Here is a 17,905-nt window from a genome sequence, read left to right as displayed (position 1 = left end):
TCTCACTGTATCCCAATACATATGACAATAAATCCAATCAAAGACATTGTGCAGACGGGTTTTCCGTTTAGCTCACAGCGTGTGGTCGGAAGGAACTGCAGCTGTTCTTTCAGGTTAACAATAGCTGTTGAATCTTTGTAGTAACTGTTTGCTGCGCAAGTTACTAAACCTTCAAATAAACCGAACCTATGTTTTCTTTACCAGTCCCATGTGTGAGATTGGTAAGTTTGTATTGAGCAAACATAGGAAGGGAACACACAGCACCCAGGCCATTCAGCCCATTGTGTCTGTGCTGGTTCTCTTACTTGAGTGGCACACAATGAATTCAGCTGAACTTGGCCCTCAATCCCTGATGTATGAAGAAGCCATGATCCAAATCAGCAAAACTTAAAGCAGCAGCAAAACTTTCAGACCTTGAACCATTGGGGCATTACGGTGGCACAGTGGGTTAGCACTGCTGCCTCTCCCTCAGTGTACCTGAACAGGCGCTGTAGTGTGGCAGCTGGGGGATTTTCCCAGTAACTTCATTGCAGTGTGAATGTAAGCCTACTTGTGACACTAATAAATAAACTTTAACCAACTCTCCAGTTTTGACCTGAGTGCTTTTTTAGAGTTGAAGAGCAAAGTGAGTGCGCTGTGGGACAAGTCTGAGGCTCCCACTAAATTCTTTTAGACTCTTTGTGCTTTTGATTGACATGGAATGCCAATTAAACAAGGCATCCATTAGCCTTGCTTATCGCCCGGGGCGGCACAGTGATTAGCACTGCAGCCTCACAACACCAGGGACCCGGGTTCAATTCCCAGCTTGGGCCACTGCCCGTGTGGAGTTTGCACGTTCTCCCCGTGTCAGCGTGGGTTTCCTCCGGGTGCTCCGGGTTCCTCCCACACTCCAAAGATGTGCGGGTCAGGTGGATTGGCCATGCTAAATTGCCCCTTCGTGTCATGGGGACCGGCTAGGTTAAATGCATGGGAATAAGGCCTGGGGTGGGATTGTGAGTCGGTGCAGACTCGATGGGCCGAATGGCCTCCTTCTGCACTGTCGGGATTCTATGCAACTTAAAAGATGAATGTTCACTTTGCTTCCAGTGCTCCATTTTATTTATAAGCTTAGCTGGGGAAGGAGCTTATACATCTGTTGCAAGTCACTCTTAAACCTAAACACAGTGGAGCTGGAAACCTCTTTCGGATCATCATCTTCTCTCTTTCCCCCACCCTTCCCCCTCCTCATCGCATCAATTTATGTTATAGCACTCCAGGGGATGTAATTTGAATGAGCCGCAGTGAGGTATAATGGGATCCAATAAACATATCACCGTTTTGATACATTATGCCGCTCCTGCTGTTTAATAGCTGGGTGAGTCATGCCAGTAAAGGAACCATTAACAATTTTCAGTTTGCAGCTGATGATGGGAGTACTGCGCACTTGAGGACTACACGGCTTTTAAATGTTAAAGTGATGCAGCCGCATGTCTTCAGAAGCAAGGGTCCCGGGATTTACAGCGCTGCTGAGTTTGGCACCAAAGCCTAGATTTTTTTTTTCCTTTCTCTCTCATTCCTTCCGTTTCCTGCCCTGAAGCCGGCCAAATTGCCGAGAGGGAATACTGGTGCGTGCAACAATCGGGGGGGGGGGGGGGGGGGGGGGCGTGGGGCGTGGGGGGGGGGGGGGGGGGGCGTGGCGGTGGGGGAAGGGGTGTCGAGTCAAGATGGAGGGGCCCGTGATTGGGGGCGGCACATTGGTTAGCACTGCTGCTTCACAGCGCCAGGGAGCCGGGTTCGATTCCGGCCTCGGGTGACTGTCTGTGCGGAGTTTGAACATCCTCCCCGGGGATTTCCTCCGGGTGCTCCGGTTTCCTCCTGAGATGTGTGGGTTAGGTTGATTGGCCATGCTAAATTGCCCCTTGATGTCCCGGGGGGGCGGTGGGGGGGGGGGGGGGGATCAGGAGGCTAAATATGTGGTATTATGGGGATAGGACAGTAACTGGGTGGAATTATTGTCGGTGCAGGCTTGATAGGCCAAATGGCCTCTTCCTGCACTGTCGATGCTATGATTCCATAGTGGAATCAGGAATCTGCTAAAACTTGCATTTATATAGCACCTTTGTCGTAATGAAACAGTCCATGGTGTTTCATGAGCATTCTAAAGCAAAGTTTTGACATGATGTCCCGTGAGGGGAGATTGGGGCAAATGATCAAAAATGTAGTCAAAGAAGTATGTTTTAAAGAGCATCTTGATGTAAGAAGAGAGGTTGTGAGGCGGAGAGGTTTAGGAAGGGAATGTTCAGAGCTTGAAGCCTAGACGCAGCCATCAATGGTGGAGCACTTGAGCTTTTTTAAGAGATAGTGGCATGATGGTAAAGCAGAAGCCCATTACCTGGGGGACACAGGTTCAAATCCCACTACTGGTGAAACTTCAATTCAGTTAATAAATCTGGAATTGAAAGCTAGTCTCTGTGAGGGTGACCATAAAACTAGTATCTGTTGTTATAAAAGTCCATTTGCTTCACTAATGTCCTTTTGGGAAGGAAATCTGCCGTTCTTACATTGTCTGGCCTACACCGACTCTCTGACAGAACATCTTACCCAGGCCAAACACCACCCTATCCCGGTAGCCCACACATTTACCCCGCTATACCTCCTAAACTGGGACACTAAGAGGCAATTTAACATAACCAATCCGACTAACCCGCACATCTTTGGACTGTGGGAGGAAACCGGAGCACCCGGAGGAAACCCACGCAGACACGGGGAGAATGTGCAAACTCCACACAGACAGTCACCCAAGGCCGGAATTGAACCCGGGTCCCTGTGAGGCAGCAGTGCAAACCACTGTGTTTTTGACAAGCTAAGCCTTTAAATGGTTACATCGTGCTTGGCTAAATCTGCCCTTTTGCCTTTGTAACAATGATCCAACTTCTGGAAAGGGTAGATTCTGAGTAAGGGAAAGAGATGTGTTTTAATTGAGGCCTGTGCTGGCCGCGTCAGCACCGAGCTCCTTCTCAGCACTTGGCAGACAGCCAAACTGAAAGGGCAGACCAGGGGACCTGCCAGCTCCGCTTGCGTTAAAGTCTTGCACAATTCACCTGAAGCTGGATCGCACTGCACATTTAATTTCTCATGAATTAAGGTTTTGTTGCTGCGGCTGTGGCCTAGTTTCTTGGCCTCTGAGCAGAAACCGGCGGCGAGAAGCTGTCCAGAGGACCCCACAGGAGCACTGACTGATTCCTACGCTCTGATTCTGAACTGCTGACAATCAAACGCAATGCTGACTGCTGCCAGTGTGCCCTGGCATGGCTTTGAGCTAGTTTGGGGGGGGGGTGGTGGGTGGTGGTGGAGAGGATGTGGGCGGAGGAGGGGAGAGGAATGGGGGGGAGAGAAAGAGAGGGGTAGAGAGAGGAGGAAGAGGGGAGAGAAAGAGAGAGAGGAGGGGAGAGAAAGAGAGAGAGGAGGGGGGAAAGAGGAGGATGGTGAGGGAGAGAATGGGGGAGAGAAAGGGAACAGAGAGAGGAGGGGGGGGGTGCGGTTAGGATCTGGTGGGTGACCAAGATCGGTCTTACATGGGTAAATGAAGTAGCCAAACAGTGAAGTACTTAACCACTGCCTGAGTCACTTCACTAAACCTCTGCAGAAAGTCATGGTGCTAACTCTCCTACAGCTCCAGTTTATTTGGAGGGTTTGCACTCCAGCGAGTCTGTCATTGACTCCGCTGTGTGACTTAAGTCTTGCGTAAATGCTGACTGACTTGACTCTGGATTTAAGAGTTAAATGCTTAATGCCTCCCACTGGTGACTGGATTGGAGAAAATCCAGAGTGCTTTGAGCTGTAAGTGAGACCTGTGGCCATTCTGGAGTCTCTCCGCTACAGTAAAGATCTCTCTTTTCTCTTCAGCAGTGCAGACAGCAGCAGTCAGCGCAATGTACAGACGTCTGGTTCAGTGGCTGTGTGCGCTTTTGAAAAGGACCTTGAATCTTGTAAATGGCAGCTGCTCTGCTTTAGAATGCAGACAATGCAACCAAGTGGACTTCCGGGCACACGTGCTGGGTTACAGAGAAGTGTGGCGACATGTTTGACCTCTCTCATTCTGGTTGCATTTGGTATTTCCTGAAGGAAATTTGTCAGCGATCTGCTATTTTCAGAGGTTCCGCAGTTTAGGTCTCCTTATCTGAGGAAGGATGTTCTTGCTCCGGCGAGAATGCAGAGATGGTTTATCAGACTGATTCCTGGGATGGCAGGACTGATGTATGAGGAGAGATTGAGTCGGTTAGGATGACACTCACTGGAGTTCAAAAGAATATGGGGAGATATCATAAAAACCTACGGGATTAGACAAGGTAGATGCATGAAGGATGTTCCCGATGGTCAGGGTGTCCTGAATCTGGGATCGTAGTCCAAGGGTGTGGGTTAAACCGTTTAGGATGGAGATGAAGACAAATTTCTTCACCCAGAGAGTGGTGAGCCTGTGGAATTCACTACCACAGAAATCATAGAAACCCTACAGTACAGAAAGAGACCATTCGGCCCATCAAGTCTGCACCGACCATAATCCCACCCAGGCCCTACCCCCATGTCCCTACATATTTTACCCACTAATCCCTCTGCCTATGCATCTCAGGACACTAAGGGGCAATTTAAGCCTGGCCAATCAACCTAACCCGCACATCTTTGGACTGGGGGAGGAAACGGAGCACCCGGAGGAAACCCACGCAGACACGAGGAGAATGTGCAAACTCCACACAGACAGTGACCCAAGCCGGGAATCGAACCCAGATCCCTGGAGCTGTGAAGCAGCAGTGCTAACCACTGTGCTACCGTGCCGCCCCACGCTGTGCTACCGTACCACAGGAAGCAGTTGAGTCCAAAACATTGAATGTTTTCAAGGAGTTAAGTGTAGTTTTTGGGCGAAGGGTTCGTTCGAAGAGGGGAAGCCATCCCAGGCTTTGACAAAGGATCATCTGGACATGAAACATCAGCTCTTTTCTCTCCTTACAGATGCTGCCAGGCCTGCTGAGATTTTCCAGCATTTTCTCTTTTGGTTCCAGATTCTAGCATCTGCCATAATTGGCTTTTATCATGACTTGAGCTGCCAAATGCTAAATGGTCTTTTGGAAATCCCTGTCCAAATGGGGTTTGACACTCTGGTAATTGGATTGTTTCCCGGTTGACTTCTTTTTTCAATGGATAAACTTTCACTCCACTACTAGTTAACTTTATCCTCCCCCAGGTATTCTTGCTCCTCATTCCTATTGTTGTAAACTGAATGAGAGCAAAAGTACATAATGCTGTAATATTGAATAAAGAAATGTCTAATCAGAACTATTCTTGTAGAATCTCATTTCCTCTAAGATTTCACTATGCGGCACGGTGGCACAGTGGTTAGCACTGCTACCTCACAGCGCTAGGGACCCAGGGTTCGATTCCCGGCTTGGGTCACTGCCTGCGCGGAGGCTGCACGCTCTCCCCGTGTCTGCATGGGTTTCCTCCGGGTGCTCCGGTTTCCTCCCACAGTCCGAAAGATGTGCGGGTTAGGTGCATTGGGCCATGCTAAATTCTCCATCGGTGTACCCGAACAGGTGCCAGAGTGTGACGACTAGGGGATCTTCACAGTAACTTCATTGCAGTGTTAATGTAAGCCGACTTGTGACACTAATAGATAAATGTAAACTATGCCGCAATATTTGCTAGGAGCTATGCTGGTGGCTCAGTGGGTTCACTGCTTGATGTGGGACCCAAGGCCTCTGGACCAAGAAGCACCCACCCACAGGATTGAGAGGTCATGGGTTTGAGTCACGCAGCAGAGGCACAGAGAGTGCACTTGAGTTCCTAATTTAGAGTGGTACTACCACCCTGAGGGGATGCATGTGTTACTGCAGGAGCCGCCATTTACTTGACGCCATTTGATTTGATTTATTATTGTCACATGTATTAACATACAACGAAAAGTATTGTTTCTTGCGCACTATTGCAAAGCATACCATTCATAGAGAAGGAAAGGAGAGGGTGCAGAATGTAGTGTTACAGTCAGCTAGGGTGTAGAGAAAGATCAACTTAATGCAAGGTAGGTCCAGTCAAAAGTCTGACGGCAGCAGGGAAGAAGCTGGTCTTGAGTCAGTTGGTACGTGACCTCGGACTTTTGTATCTTTTTCCCGAAGGAAGAAGGTGGCAGAGAGAATGTCCGGGGTTCGTGGGGTCCTTAATTATGCTGGCTGCTTTGCCGAGGCTGAGTCAATGGATGGGAGGCTGGTTTGCGAGATGGATTGGGCTACATTCATGACCTTTTGTAGCTCCTTGCGTTCTTGGGCAGAGCAGGAGCCGTACCAAGCTGTGATACAACCAGAAAGAATGCTTTCTATGGTGCATCCGTAAAAGTTGGTGAGAGTCGTAGCTGACAGGCCAAATTTGGCACTCCAACTGGGTATTTTTTTTAAATCCCAAGGCGCTATCCAAAAGAAATCCTTCCATATTAATTCCTCAGGCAACTGGCATGAACTCGACTGGTCAAACAGCTGACTCTTTTGCCCAAATGGCACTGTGCCAGCAGTATCGGGTGAACCAGTCAGTTGGTGAGAGTTTGGCTTGTGATTGCTGCCCATTGAATCCTAACTAGGAAGTCTACGTGCGGCACATAGGACGAGGGCAGAAATCCCATCACTGTTGCGATGCCTCTCACAGTCTGACAGCATACTTTTGGGCTGGACGTTTCTGCCCATTTTCTGCTGGAAATCTAATTCCACGTTGCCTCGACTTTCTGTGGAAGATAAACATGTTTGTGGTATGGGAAGGCCGCCAACTTTTAATGGGCTAATGCCTTCAGGAGTTGGAATGCGATGCCTTAAAGGGTGGTGGAGGCGGATTCTGATTCAAACAGAGACTTGTAGAAGGGAATTGGATGTATATTGGGGAAAATTGCAAGGCTGGGTTTTAGAAACATAGAAACATAGAAAAACTACAGCACAAACAGGCCCTTCGGCCCACAAGTTGTGCCGAACACATCCCTACCTTCTAGACCTACTTATAACCCTCCATCCTATTAAGCTCCATGTACTCATCTAGGAGGGAGGGAGAAAGATGGGAGTGTGCATTCCAAAGAGCTGACATCAGCTCGATGGGCTGAATGGCTTCTTCCTGTCATGGGAGTTTTGGAAGCAGGATACAATTGGAAGGGAAGAATTCCAAATCTCTTCCTTTCTGAAATCTTCCACTTGAAATGTTGCCTGCAGAGTACGAAAAGTAATATTGTGTTGCTGCCTGGGGTTTGAGATGCCGAGGAAATCCTTGGCCTGAAATCCTTTGACCTGCGTGAATCACAGCCAGAACTTGTTCCGATTGCCTTTATTTTATTTGTCTCTTACAGAGCTCCGTGCACTCATCCAATGGCGACAAACCAAGGAACTCCAACGAATATCCCAACCATCTGAAGAAGAAGAAGACCGAGGAGCGTGATTCAGTTAACGATTATGTAGGTCGAATGTTTTTGGCATTTTGGGTCTTTCTCCGGCACCTTTTATTAACAGGGGGTTGGAGTTTAAGAGCCGTGGGGTTATGCTGCAACTGTACAGGACCTTGGTGAGACCACATTTGGAATATTGTGTGCAGTTCTGGTCACCTCACTATAAGAAGGATGTGGAAGCGCTGGAAAGAGTGCAGAGGAGATTCACCAGGATGCTGCCTGGTTTGGAGGGTAGGTCTTATGAGGAAAGGTTGAGGGAGCTAGGGCTGTTCTCTCTGGAGCGGAGGAGGCTGAGGGGAGACTTAATAGAGGTTTATAAAATGATGAAGGGGATAGATAGAGTGAACGTTCAAAGACTATTTCCTCGGGTGGATGGAGCTATTACAAGGGGGCATAACTATAGGGTTCGTGGTGGGAGACATAGGAAGGATATCAGAGGTAGGTTCTTTACGCAGAGAGTGGTTGGGGTGTGGAATGGACTGCCTGTAGTGATAGTGGAGTCAGACACTTTAGGAACATTTAAGCGGTTATTGGATAGGCACATGGAGCAGACCAGGATGATAGGGAGTGGGATAGCTTGATCTTGGTTTCAGATAAAGCCCGGCACAACATCGTGGGCCGAAGGGCCTGTTCTGTGCTGTACTGTTCTATGTTCTAAGTTTAAGTTTATCTATTTATTAGTGTCTCAAGTCAGCTTACGTTGCCACTGCAATGAAGATATGCTGGTTAGGTGCATTGGCCATGCTAAATTCTCCCTCAGTGTACCCGAACAGGCGCCGGAGTGTGACGACCAGGGGATTTTCACAGTAACTTCATTGCAGTGTTAATGTAAGCCTTACTTGTGATACTGATTAATAAACTTTTATGTTAACTGACCTGGGAGCAGTGAGGTCCTGGCTTGATCCATTAAGGTGTTCGCCATCCTGTGGTCAATTTACATTCAATCCTGTACACTCTAAGAAAGATCTCAACCATTCATTGCAGCTGAACAGCTTCCAACAGATAATGAAAATGTTGGTGCAGTATTTATCTGTTGGATTTTAATAAGGTAATATATTACCATCAGTGTGATTTGAAAAGTAAATCATCGGGCACTGTTGATGCACAGACTTCTTCTCTTCCTGAACTGGTTAAACGCAGTGATATGACTCAGTGATCTGATGAATGGAAAATAATTTTGTTTGAGACATTGGGAAGCCCATAAGCCCTCAGGTTTTTCACATTGCCCTTTGACGTGCCCAGCACAATCTACTCGCTGTTTAACACCAGGACAAAATCTCCTCCAGGAGAGAGACCGAGACAAGCATTCAGTCCTGTACTGAAGGGGGAACGGTCTGATTTGACATGGTCCCTTTTTACTGCTTCCACCCCATGTCTTTGTCCTTTTGACTTCCACTTATTTCCATTGTGTACTTGAACCCCCGTCACCAGGAAATGGCTGTAATGTTGGTTGTTAGTTTAATTGTTTTTTCCCCTTTTTTCCATATGGCCAAATCATTTCCCATTTGTATTTTGTTCATTGTTTACGCAATTCTTTGCTTTGCTAAAAACAAAACTGTTCTTCAAAGGCAGCCTCATTTATGACACTCCCAAGTGGACTTTGAGCCATCCCTTGATGTACAACCTCGCTCTTTGTGTGCGTGTGTGCGAGTGTGAGTGCACTAGATAGTTGGGTAAGGATTGAACCAAGAAATCTATATTCCCCTCAAAGTTGCGTCGTACGTCATCCCTTCTTCTGTGCTCTGACAGGAATAACAACTGCCTGGATGAGAGATCGGACAGAGTGTGAAATAACATCTAAAATCATATCATGTAACAGCACAGAAGGAGGATATTTATTTGAGTGTGCTGTTGCTGGCTCTTACCACTGTCCAGTGGTTAGCACTGCTGCCTCTCAGTGCCAGGGACACGGGTTCAATACCGGCCATTGTATGTATGGAGTTTGCACATTCCCCTCCGTGGGTTTCCTTCAGGTGATCCGGCTTCTTCCCACAATCCAAAGCTGTGCAGGTTATGTTGATTCGTCATGCTAAATTGACCCTTAGTGCCCTATTTACTTATTTATTGATTAGTCACAAGTAAGGCTTACATTAACGCTGCAATGAAGTTACTGTGAAATTCCCCTAGTCGCCACACTCCGGCACCTTTTTGGTCAATGCGCCCAACCAGCACGTCTTTCGGACTGTGGGAGGAAACCGGAGCACCCGGAGGAAACCCACGCAGACACAGGGAGAACGTGCAGACTCCGCACAGACAGTGACCCAAGCCGGGAATCGAATCCAGGTCCCTGGCGCTACGAGGCTGCAGTGCTAACCCACTGTGCCACCCTGCTGCGCTACGTGCCATCCTAAGATGTGCAGATTAGGTGGATTGGCCATCGGAAATGTGCGGGGTTACGGGGATAGGATGGGGGAGAGGGCCTGGGTAAGATACTCTGTCAGATGGTCAGTGCAGATTTGATGGGAGACTATGGGGGGAAACCGGAGGAAACCCACGCAGACACGGGCAGAATGTACAGCCTTCACACAGTCAGTGACCTGAGGCTGGAATTGAACCTGGATCCCTGGAACTGTGAGGCAGCGGTGCTAACCACTGTGCCACCGTGCTGCCCACAGACACAGGGAGAGCGGGATGAAAACAGAATGTGCTAGAAAGCTCAGAATTCGGTTTCTCTGAGCTGATTCCCCCCCTTTCCATATACCAGAGATGAGGGACTTCAGTTATACCTCCTTCACTCCCTCGCAAGACCGTGACTTTCTTTCTCAAGGGTTGTGCCGAGAATTGTGTGCAGCGCTCCAGCTGAGGTTTGTAAAGGTTTGGCGTGATGTCCTTTCATTCGGTGCCCCTATTGAAATGTATTCTAAGGTATAGGCTTTGTGTAACTCGTACTTCTGAACTTGGCATAACATCACAGTAAGCTTCGTGTGAAAGCCGCTTTCAGTAATTGGGCTGAGCAGGATTACACCGACTCGAGAGATTCAACAGCTAAAACAGCACAGAAAGGAGCCATTCAGCCCTATGTGCCTGTACTGGCACTTCAGTAGAACTATCCAATTAATCCCAACTGCCTCCTGCTTCTTCCTGGCTGCCCTCAATGGTGGTTTCCTCAATCGATCTCTCGTTCAACTGCCCCCCCCTTGCTAACACCGCCACCATTTTCTGCCCAATGCTTCATAGAATCCCTACATTACAGAAGAGGCCATTCAGCCCATCAGGTCTGCACTGACTCACTGACGGAGTACCTTACCCAGCAAACCACCACCCGCCCCTCCCCGTCACCCGCTTTGGCTAATCCATCTAACCTACACATTTCCCAACACTATGGGGCAATTTAGTATAGCCAATGCACCTAACCTGCACATGGGCAGCGGGACGGTAGCACAGTGGTTAGCACTGCTGCCTCACAGCACCAGAGACCTGGGTTCAATTCTGGCCTCGGATCACTGTCTGTGTGGAGTTTGCACATTCTCCCCATGTCCACGTGGGTTTGCTCCAGTTTCCTCCCACAGTCCAAAGATGTGCGGGTTAGGTTGATTGGCCAAGTTAAATTGACCCTAGTGTCAGGGGGATTAGCAGGGTAAATATGGAGGGTTACGGGAATAGGACCTGGGTGGGATTGTGACCGGTCCAGGCTCGACGGGCCAAATGGCCTCCTTCTGCACTGTAGGGATTCTATGGTCTTCCAGCCTTGTGATACAGGGCCCGATTTTACCATTTTCATTCTAAGTGCTGAATCTGGGCGCAATTCAGATCCGACTTGGAAATCTGCTCGCAAGCGCCTCCTACGCACTTAGCCTGAAAAAAAAGTCGCAGGTCTGAATCGCGCTGTGGGCGGGGCTTAGCATGCCCGAAACGATCGGAGCTCTGAACTGTGCATGCGCAGTGAGGAAAAGAATTTGAAAAAGCGGGCCGGTGTCAGATCCCTCCCGGGCCGCAGAAAGCGGAGAAAGCGACACAGGAGCGAACAGCGGGAGTGATGGTCCCCACAGACATCACTGTCCCCATTATCCACCCACCCGCTACCCAGACCGATCGCGACCCTCTGCCCCCTTTCCCTCACACCGATCGTCCGCAGAGTGGCAGCGGACCCCCCAACCAGCGATCTTACCCGCCTCTCCTCCCCCCCCCCCCCCCCCCCCCCCCCCAACCAGAGAACAATCTGGCCCGCCTCCCTCCTCCCCCCACCACCAATCTGAACTTACCTCTTCAGCAGCTGGAGCGCCCGAAACAGACTTTTATTCAGCATGTCCATTTCGGCGCAATTCCGGATCGGCAAATGCGGTGGTAAAGGGGGAAATGCTGATAAAGTTGGGCGGGCAGTTCATTAATTCAATTTAAATGCATGTAAATGTATTTAAATCGCCGTTGCACCCGTTTCAGGCGCGAATCGGATGGCGGCCATTCCTGGGCCTTGGTAAAGTGTTCATCTGCATGGACGCGGGCGCAGATCGCGTTAATGGCCTCACACCCGACTTTACCATGTTTTCGCTCCCGAAAACGGGCCCGACGCAATGGTAAAATCGGGCCCACAGTCTCTTCAGACCGAGAGCTACAAGACCAGACCCTGTTACTCAGTTGGATGATGATGGGTCAATCAATTTTGCCCATCTCTGATATTTTGACATTTAAGTCACGGACGTTTCCCAAAAATCTAAAGTTTCCATTCAGATTTCTCAGCGATTTTCTTTCTTTGCTCAGGACAGTGTCCTGGGGGTTAACCTTAAATTCCTGGAGGCTCCAGGGCAATCCTAAAGGATTGGCAACCCCAGAGCCAAGTCTGGAGGGAGGAGCCTGTGTCCTGCGCAACTGGACCCCCGTGCCTGGGGCTCTGAGTGCTGTCTCAAGATTGCGGCGCTTCCTCTTAATGCGGCGTTGGAATCCGTTTTCCAAGTGGGTGTGAACTTGTCGCTGGTGGTTGTGTAAGAACAGAACGCTTCCCAGTCAATGTTGCTTCAGCTGTGAGGCAGAAAAGTGACCCCCATCACGTGTCTGCTTTTACAGACGAGTCGCGGTTGGAGAAGGGGGCGTGAGAAATCTACAGCTGAGGTTAAAGTGTGAATGGTGTAGTGTATTAACTTGCAGTGGCCCGATTGTGCTGCTCATGAATACAAACTCTGCTGTGTGGTTATCCGGCTGCAAATAAATAGTTCTGCGCTGCCATCTTGTGAGTAAAGTGTGCTATAAACTCCACTGAAAAATTGGATGTAGACAGGTCACCCATTGATACTTGGAAAGCTCTGAAATATAGCACTCCTTCTGACAACTGCTTTTCTTTTGCACAGAATCAGCCAATGGTTACAGCACAGTGTCGACACCGGCTTACTCTAAGAGTTAGTAATGTTGTTACTCCTTCTACTCCCTACAACCCTGCAAATCTTTCTCTTCAGATAGTTATCCAATTCCCCTTTGAAAGCTTGAATGAATATGCCTCTCAGACAGTGCATTCCTGATTCTTCTTACTCATTGTATCAAAGAGTTTTTCCTCATATCCCCTGTGGTCCTTTCACCTTTCTAGAATCCTTCCACCAATGGGAACAGTTGCCCCTTATCCACTGTGTCCAGGCTGCTCCTGATTTTGAATATCTCTGTCAAATCGCCTTTTAAATCTTTTCTGAAGGGAACAACTCCCAACTCCTCAAATCTATCCTTGTAGCTGTATCCCTGGAACCTCTCGTAAATCTTTTCTGTTTTCTCTCTAATGCCTTCCCACCCTTCCTTGTGTAGTGCCCAGATTGGGCATAGTGTCCTCGTTGAGGCTGAACAAGTGTTGGTTTAGCATATATAAATATTGTTTTATGATTGATTAGCCAGAAGCCTCTGATAGAGGCATTGGCTTCTGATTGGGAGAAACATTGGCTTCTAATTGGTAGAGACATTGCTATAGAGAATGCACTCGTTCGGGTTTTTGCAAACCTTTTGAGCTGTGGAACCCCTAGTACCCTCCCAAGAACATCGGGGAACCCCAGGCATTCTCATAATGTTAACCTCCCCACCCGCTTTATGCTGCGAAATAGGTGCAAACACAAAAATCAAATGTAAACGAGTCTCTTCGAGCTTCATCGACACAGATTAGGAATCAGGAAGAGGCACAGAGTCACAAAACCATTCGCCAGCTAATTGGTATACAGTGAAAAATATTGTTTCTTGTGCGCTATGCAGACCAAACACAGGTGAAGGAAAGGAGAAGGTGTAGATAAAGATCAACTTAAAATAAGGCCGGTCCATTCAAAGTCTGATGGCAGCAGGGAAGAAGCTGTTCTTGAGTCGGCTGGTACGTGACCTCAGATTTTTTGTATCTTTTTCCTGGTGGAAGAAGAGTATGTCCGGGGTGCGTGGGGTGCACGTCCCTCTCTGTCAAATGCACACCCTCGCCCTCTCTCGAACGCACACACTCACCCACCCACGCTCCGAGGCCTGCTTCCGGCCCCTGCTCCAGAGCCAGCCCACTCTCCCCCCGCCCCCAATCCCGACCACTGGAATTCCTGTGCCACATCACATTTGTGTGATCGGCAAAATGTCTTTTTGCCTCGGGCCTGTTTCAGAAAAACAAAATAAGTGATAGCCATTTGCAGGTTCAGTTCTACAGGGCAAAGCCTCGGCCAATCAGAGTGGAAGTCCCATGAACAAATAACACACAGATGCGAGATGCTGCAGTTTGGCAGCGTTCACCCGGGCAATCGAGGAAGGCCTCTGTTTCAATCACATGCTCCTAGTTCAGTCCTCGCCTTCAAGTGTTTGCTTTATTCCTTTCCAACTTGGACAGCAACCCAGGGTTTTTTTGTTTGTTTTGAGAAGATTCATATCTTTAAGAACCCTTTGAATAAGAAAATTCTTTTCTAGTGTAATAATCCCCCCCTCCGGGGCCAGTCTTCCAGTGTCACACTGTTTGGTTTAACATAAAAGAAAAGGCCGCGGCTTACAGCAACGCTGGTCCTAAACTCCGGGCCTACGATAACCAGACCAGCCTGTGAGCGTGGGTTTAAGCTACAGCTCATTTGGCCATCCGCCGCTCGCTTAATAGGGAATCTCGTACCCGACAAAGCCCATGGGGAGAGATGTATTGATGATTCCCCCGTGTCCTCCATGGCCACCACAACACTAACCTTTCCTGTTTCCCAACCCCTCGCCGCTTTGATTACTAATCCTGAGTTTGGACCCCTCATTACTTAATTTATGGAGGTTATCTTTCTCACTGATCATCAAGGTGCAGAGGAGATTTACCAGGGTGCTGCCTGTGATGGAACATTTAAGTTAGGAAGAGAGGTTGGATAGGCTTGGGTTGTTTTCGTTGGAGCAGAGAAGACTGAGGAGCGACCTGATCGAGGTGTACAAGATTTTGAGGGGCACAGACAGAGTGGATAAGGAGCAGCTGTTCCCTTTAGTTGAAGGGTCAGTCACGAGGGGGCATAGATCCAAGGTCAGAGACAGGAAGTTTAGGGGAGATGTGAGGCAAACCTTTTTTACCCAGAGGGTGGTGACGGTCTGGAATGTGCTGCCTGGGAGGGTGGGGGGGGGATTGCCTCACATCTTTTAAAAAGTACCTGGATGAGCACTTGGCACATCATAACATTCAGGGCTATGGGCCAAGTGCTGGTAAATGGGATTAGGTGGGAGCTCAGGTGTTTCTCGCGTGTCAGTGCAGACTCGATGGGCTGAAGGGCCTCTTCTGCACTAAATGATTCTATGATAGTCACAAATCTTTTTGAACATGTGTATTCCATTCCCTGCTTCACAATCCCTTCACTGCAGTGAGTTAGCCTTGGGTATTGCTTTCATCATAATTAAATTGTCTGATCATCACCGTAGGATCTGAATTTGAAGCCAGCAGCTTCGAGTTAAAATGGAAAATCCTTTATCTAATATAGCTCCTCTATTTTTAGTTTATTCCAGCGACTATAGATTTTATTGCATATTTTGCAGTTTAAGCAAAGTGATTAAGCCCCAACCCTCCCCCCCATGGTTTAAATTTGAAAGAAAACCCAGGGTGGTTTTGTGCTATTTTTAACCTCAGGAAGTTGTTCTTGAATCCAGCCCAGCCTGGTTTGTTGCAGCTGGGGGCACGGTGAAATGAGTTTTGACATTCTGACCCGACTCCGCACTGGGACTGGAGTAAAAACATCAAATTGTCCACAATTCTGGCTCAGTTTGGGGTGGGCACAGTGGTTAGCACTGCTGCCTTACAGTGCCAGGGGCCCGGGTTCAGTTCCGCCCTCGGGTGACTGTCTGTGTGGAGTCTGCACATTCTCCCCGTGTCTGTGTGGGTTTCCTCCGGGTGCTCCGGTTTCCTTCCACAGCCCAAAGATGTGCGGGTTAGGTGGATTGGCCATGCTAAATTGATCCTAGTGTCAGTGGGATTAGCAGGGTAAATACTTGGGGTTACGGGAATAGGGCCTGGGTGGGATTGTGGTCGGTGCAGACGCGAGGGGCCGAATGGCCTCTTTCTGCACTGTAGGGATTCTATGATATAATTAGTCAGGCTGCTTGAAGTGTGCTGATGTGCAAAAGAAATTAACACTGGCGCAACAGGGAGTGCACTTCTGTGAATAGGATTAAGAAGGAAAGACTTGGATTTATACAGTGTTTTTCATGATCACTGAACATCCCAAACTGCTTGACAGCCATTGAAATATGGCAGCAACGCACCAAGGGACGTCTGAGCAGCACCTTCCAAACCTGCAACCTCCACCATACAGAAGGACCAGGGCAGAAGATACATGGGAACACCGCCAAGTTCCCCTCCAACCAACACACCATCCTGACTATTGACCACTCCTTCACTGTTGTTGGGTCAAAATCCTGGAACCCCTTCTCTAACAGCTCTGGGGTGTACCTACACCACAGGGATGGCAGTGGTTCAAGAAGGCGGCTCACCACCACCTTCTCGAGAGCAATTTGGGGTGGGCAATAAAAATGCTGACCTCGCCAGTGAGGCCCACGTCCTGTGAAAAGCAGTACAGTGAAGGAGTGCATGTTCATGTTGGAGTGACTGAGGGTTTGATTTGGATGCTGTCATTTTGTCCTGGTTGCTTAAAGTGAGGGGTAAAGTTTTTTAAAGTTTATTTATTAGTGTCACAAGGCTTACATTAACACTGCAATGAAGTTACTGTGAAAATCCCCGAGTCGCCACACTCCAGCGTCTGTTCGGGTACACTGAGGGAGAATTTAGCACGGCCGATGCACCCTAACCAGCACGTCTTTTGAACTGTGGGAGGAAACCGGAGCACCCGGAGGAAACCCACGCAGACACGGGGCGAACGTGCAGACTCTGCACAGACAGTGACCCAAGCCGGGAACTGAACCCGGGTCCCTGGTGCTGTGAGGCAGCAGTGCTAACCACTGAGCCACCGTGCGGGAGTTGTGCTGCACAGAGTGTTACTGCTGCCGGTCTTTTTAAATATTTTTTTTATTCATTTGTGGGACATGGGTGTCACTGGCTGGCCAGCATTTATTGCCCATCCCTTGCCTGAGGGAAGTTGAGAGTCAACACATTGCTGTGGCTCTAGGGTCACATGTAGGCCAGACCGGGTAAGGACGGCAGATTTCCTTCCCTAAAGGGCGAGATGAACTAGACGGGTTTTTCCCACAATTGACAATGGTTTCATGGTCATCAGTAGATTCTTAATTCCAGATGTTTTTATTGAATTCAAATTCCACCGTCTGCTGTGGCGGGATTCGAACCCGCGTCCCCAGAACATTAGCTAAGTTTCTGGATTAATAGTCTCGCGATAATAAGAATACACCATTGCCTCCCTTCTTCTTGATATCTGAAGCTGATCTGTGGCCCCATGCCTAAGGAATGGGGAAAGAAAATCATCCTGGGGATTCTGTTATCCAGTGAGTCTGTGCCGCCCCCACCGTGTGTGCCCGATTTGAATCGGGCACACCTGTGGTGCCCCCTCACAATGAACCAGGTGATGTTTGCTGGCCTGGTGTCTCCATGGGCAACCCTATGGTAAGCTGTTGGGGGTTGTGGAACAATAAGAGTTCACTAGAGAGGAGTGATATGCATGGAGAATGGCCATTCGGTCTAGGATTACTGAAGTTGTTGCAAGTTGTGTCATTTAAGGAGGCCGTGTTAGACGCCAATTATAGTCAAATTGGCGTGGGAGAGATTGGAAACTCAACTGATGATTTTCTGCTGCTTCTCCTTTCATTCTTTTAATTGTGTCTCCCATGTATTCACTTCTGCTTGTGCTGCATTAATGATTGCTTGGGTTGCATCGATTTGACATGGACATGGAATCCGACAGTGCAGAAGGAGGCCATTCAGCCCATCGAGACTGTACCGACCACAATCCCACCCAGGCCCTATCCCCATAACCCTCTGCATTTACCCTAGCCATTCCCCCTGACAGTCAGGGGCAATTTAGCATGGCCAATCAACCTAACTTTGGACTGTGGGAGGAAACCAGAGCACCCGGAGGAAACCCACGCAGACACAGGGAGAACGTGCAGACTCCA

The 17,905-nt window shown here is 48.8% G+C and overlaps 1 protein-coding gene across 2 annotated transcripts in view; it reads left to right on the top strand.

Moving 5' to 3' along the window:
• The window catches only part of LOC144479507 (transducin-like enhancer protein 1), a 230,071-nt gene that overhangs the window by 155,493 nt on the left and 56,673 nt on the right, over positions 1-17,905 (top strand). For both annotated transcript variants that reach the window (XM_078198239.1, XM_078198240.1), the window contains one exon: positions 7,349-7,453. In XM_078198239.1, coding sequence (XP_078054365.1) covers positions 7,349-7,453 — 105 coding nt within the window. The remainder of the gene's footprint in view (positions 1-7,348; positions 7,454-17,905) is intronic.

Source organism: Mustelus asterias, chromosome 26, assembly GCF_964213995.1.
Source record: "Mustelus asterias chromosome 26, sMusAst1.hap1.1, whole genome shotgun sequence".
NCBI classification, from domain to species: Eukaryota; Metazoa; Chordata; class Chondrichthyes; order Carcharhiniformes; family Triakidae; genus Mustelus; species Mustelus asterias.
This window is presented reverse-complemented; position numbering and strand designations above follow the sequence as displayed.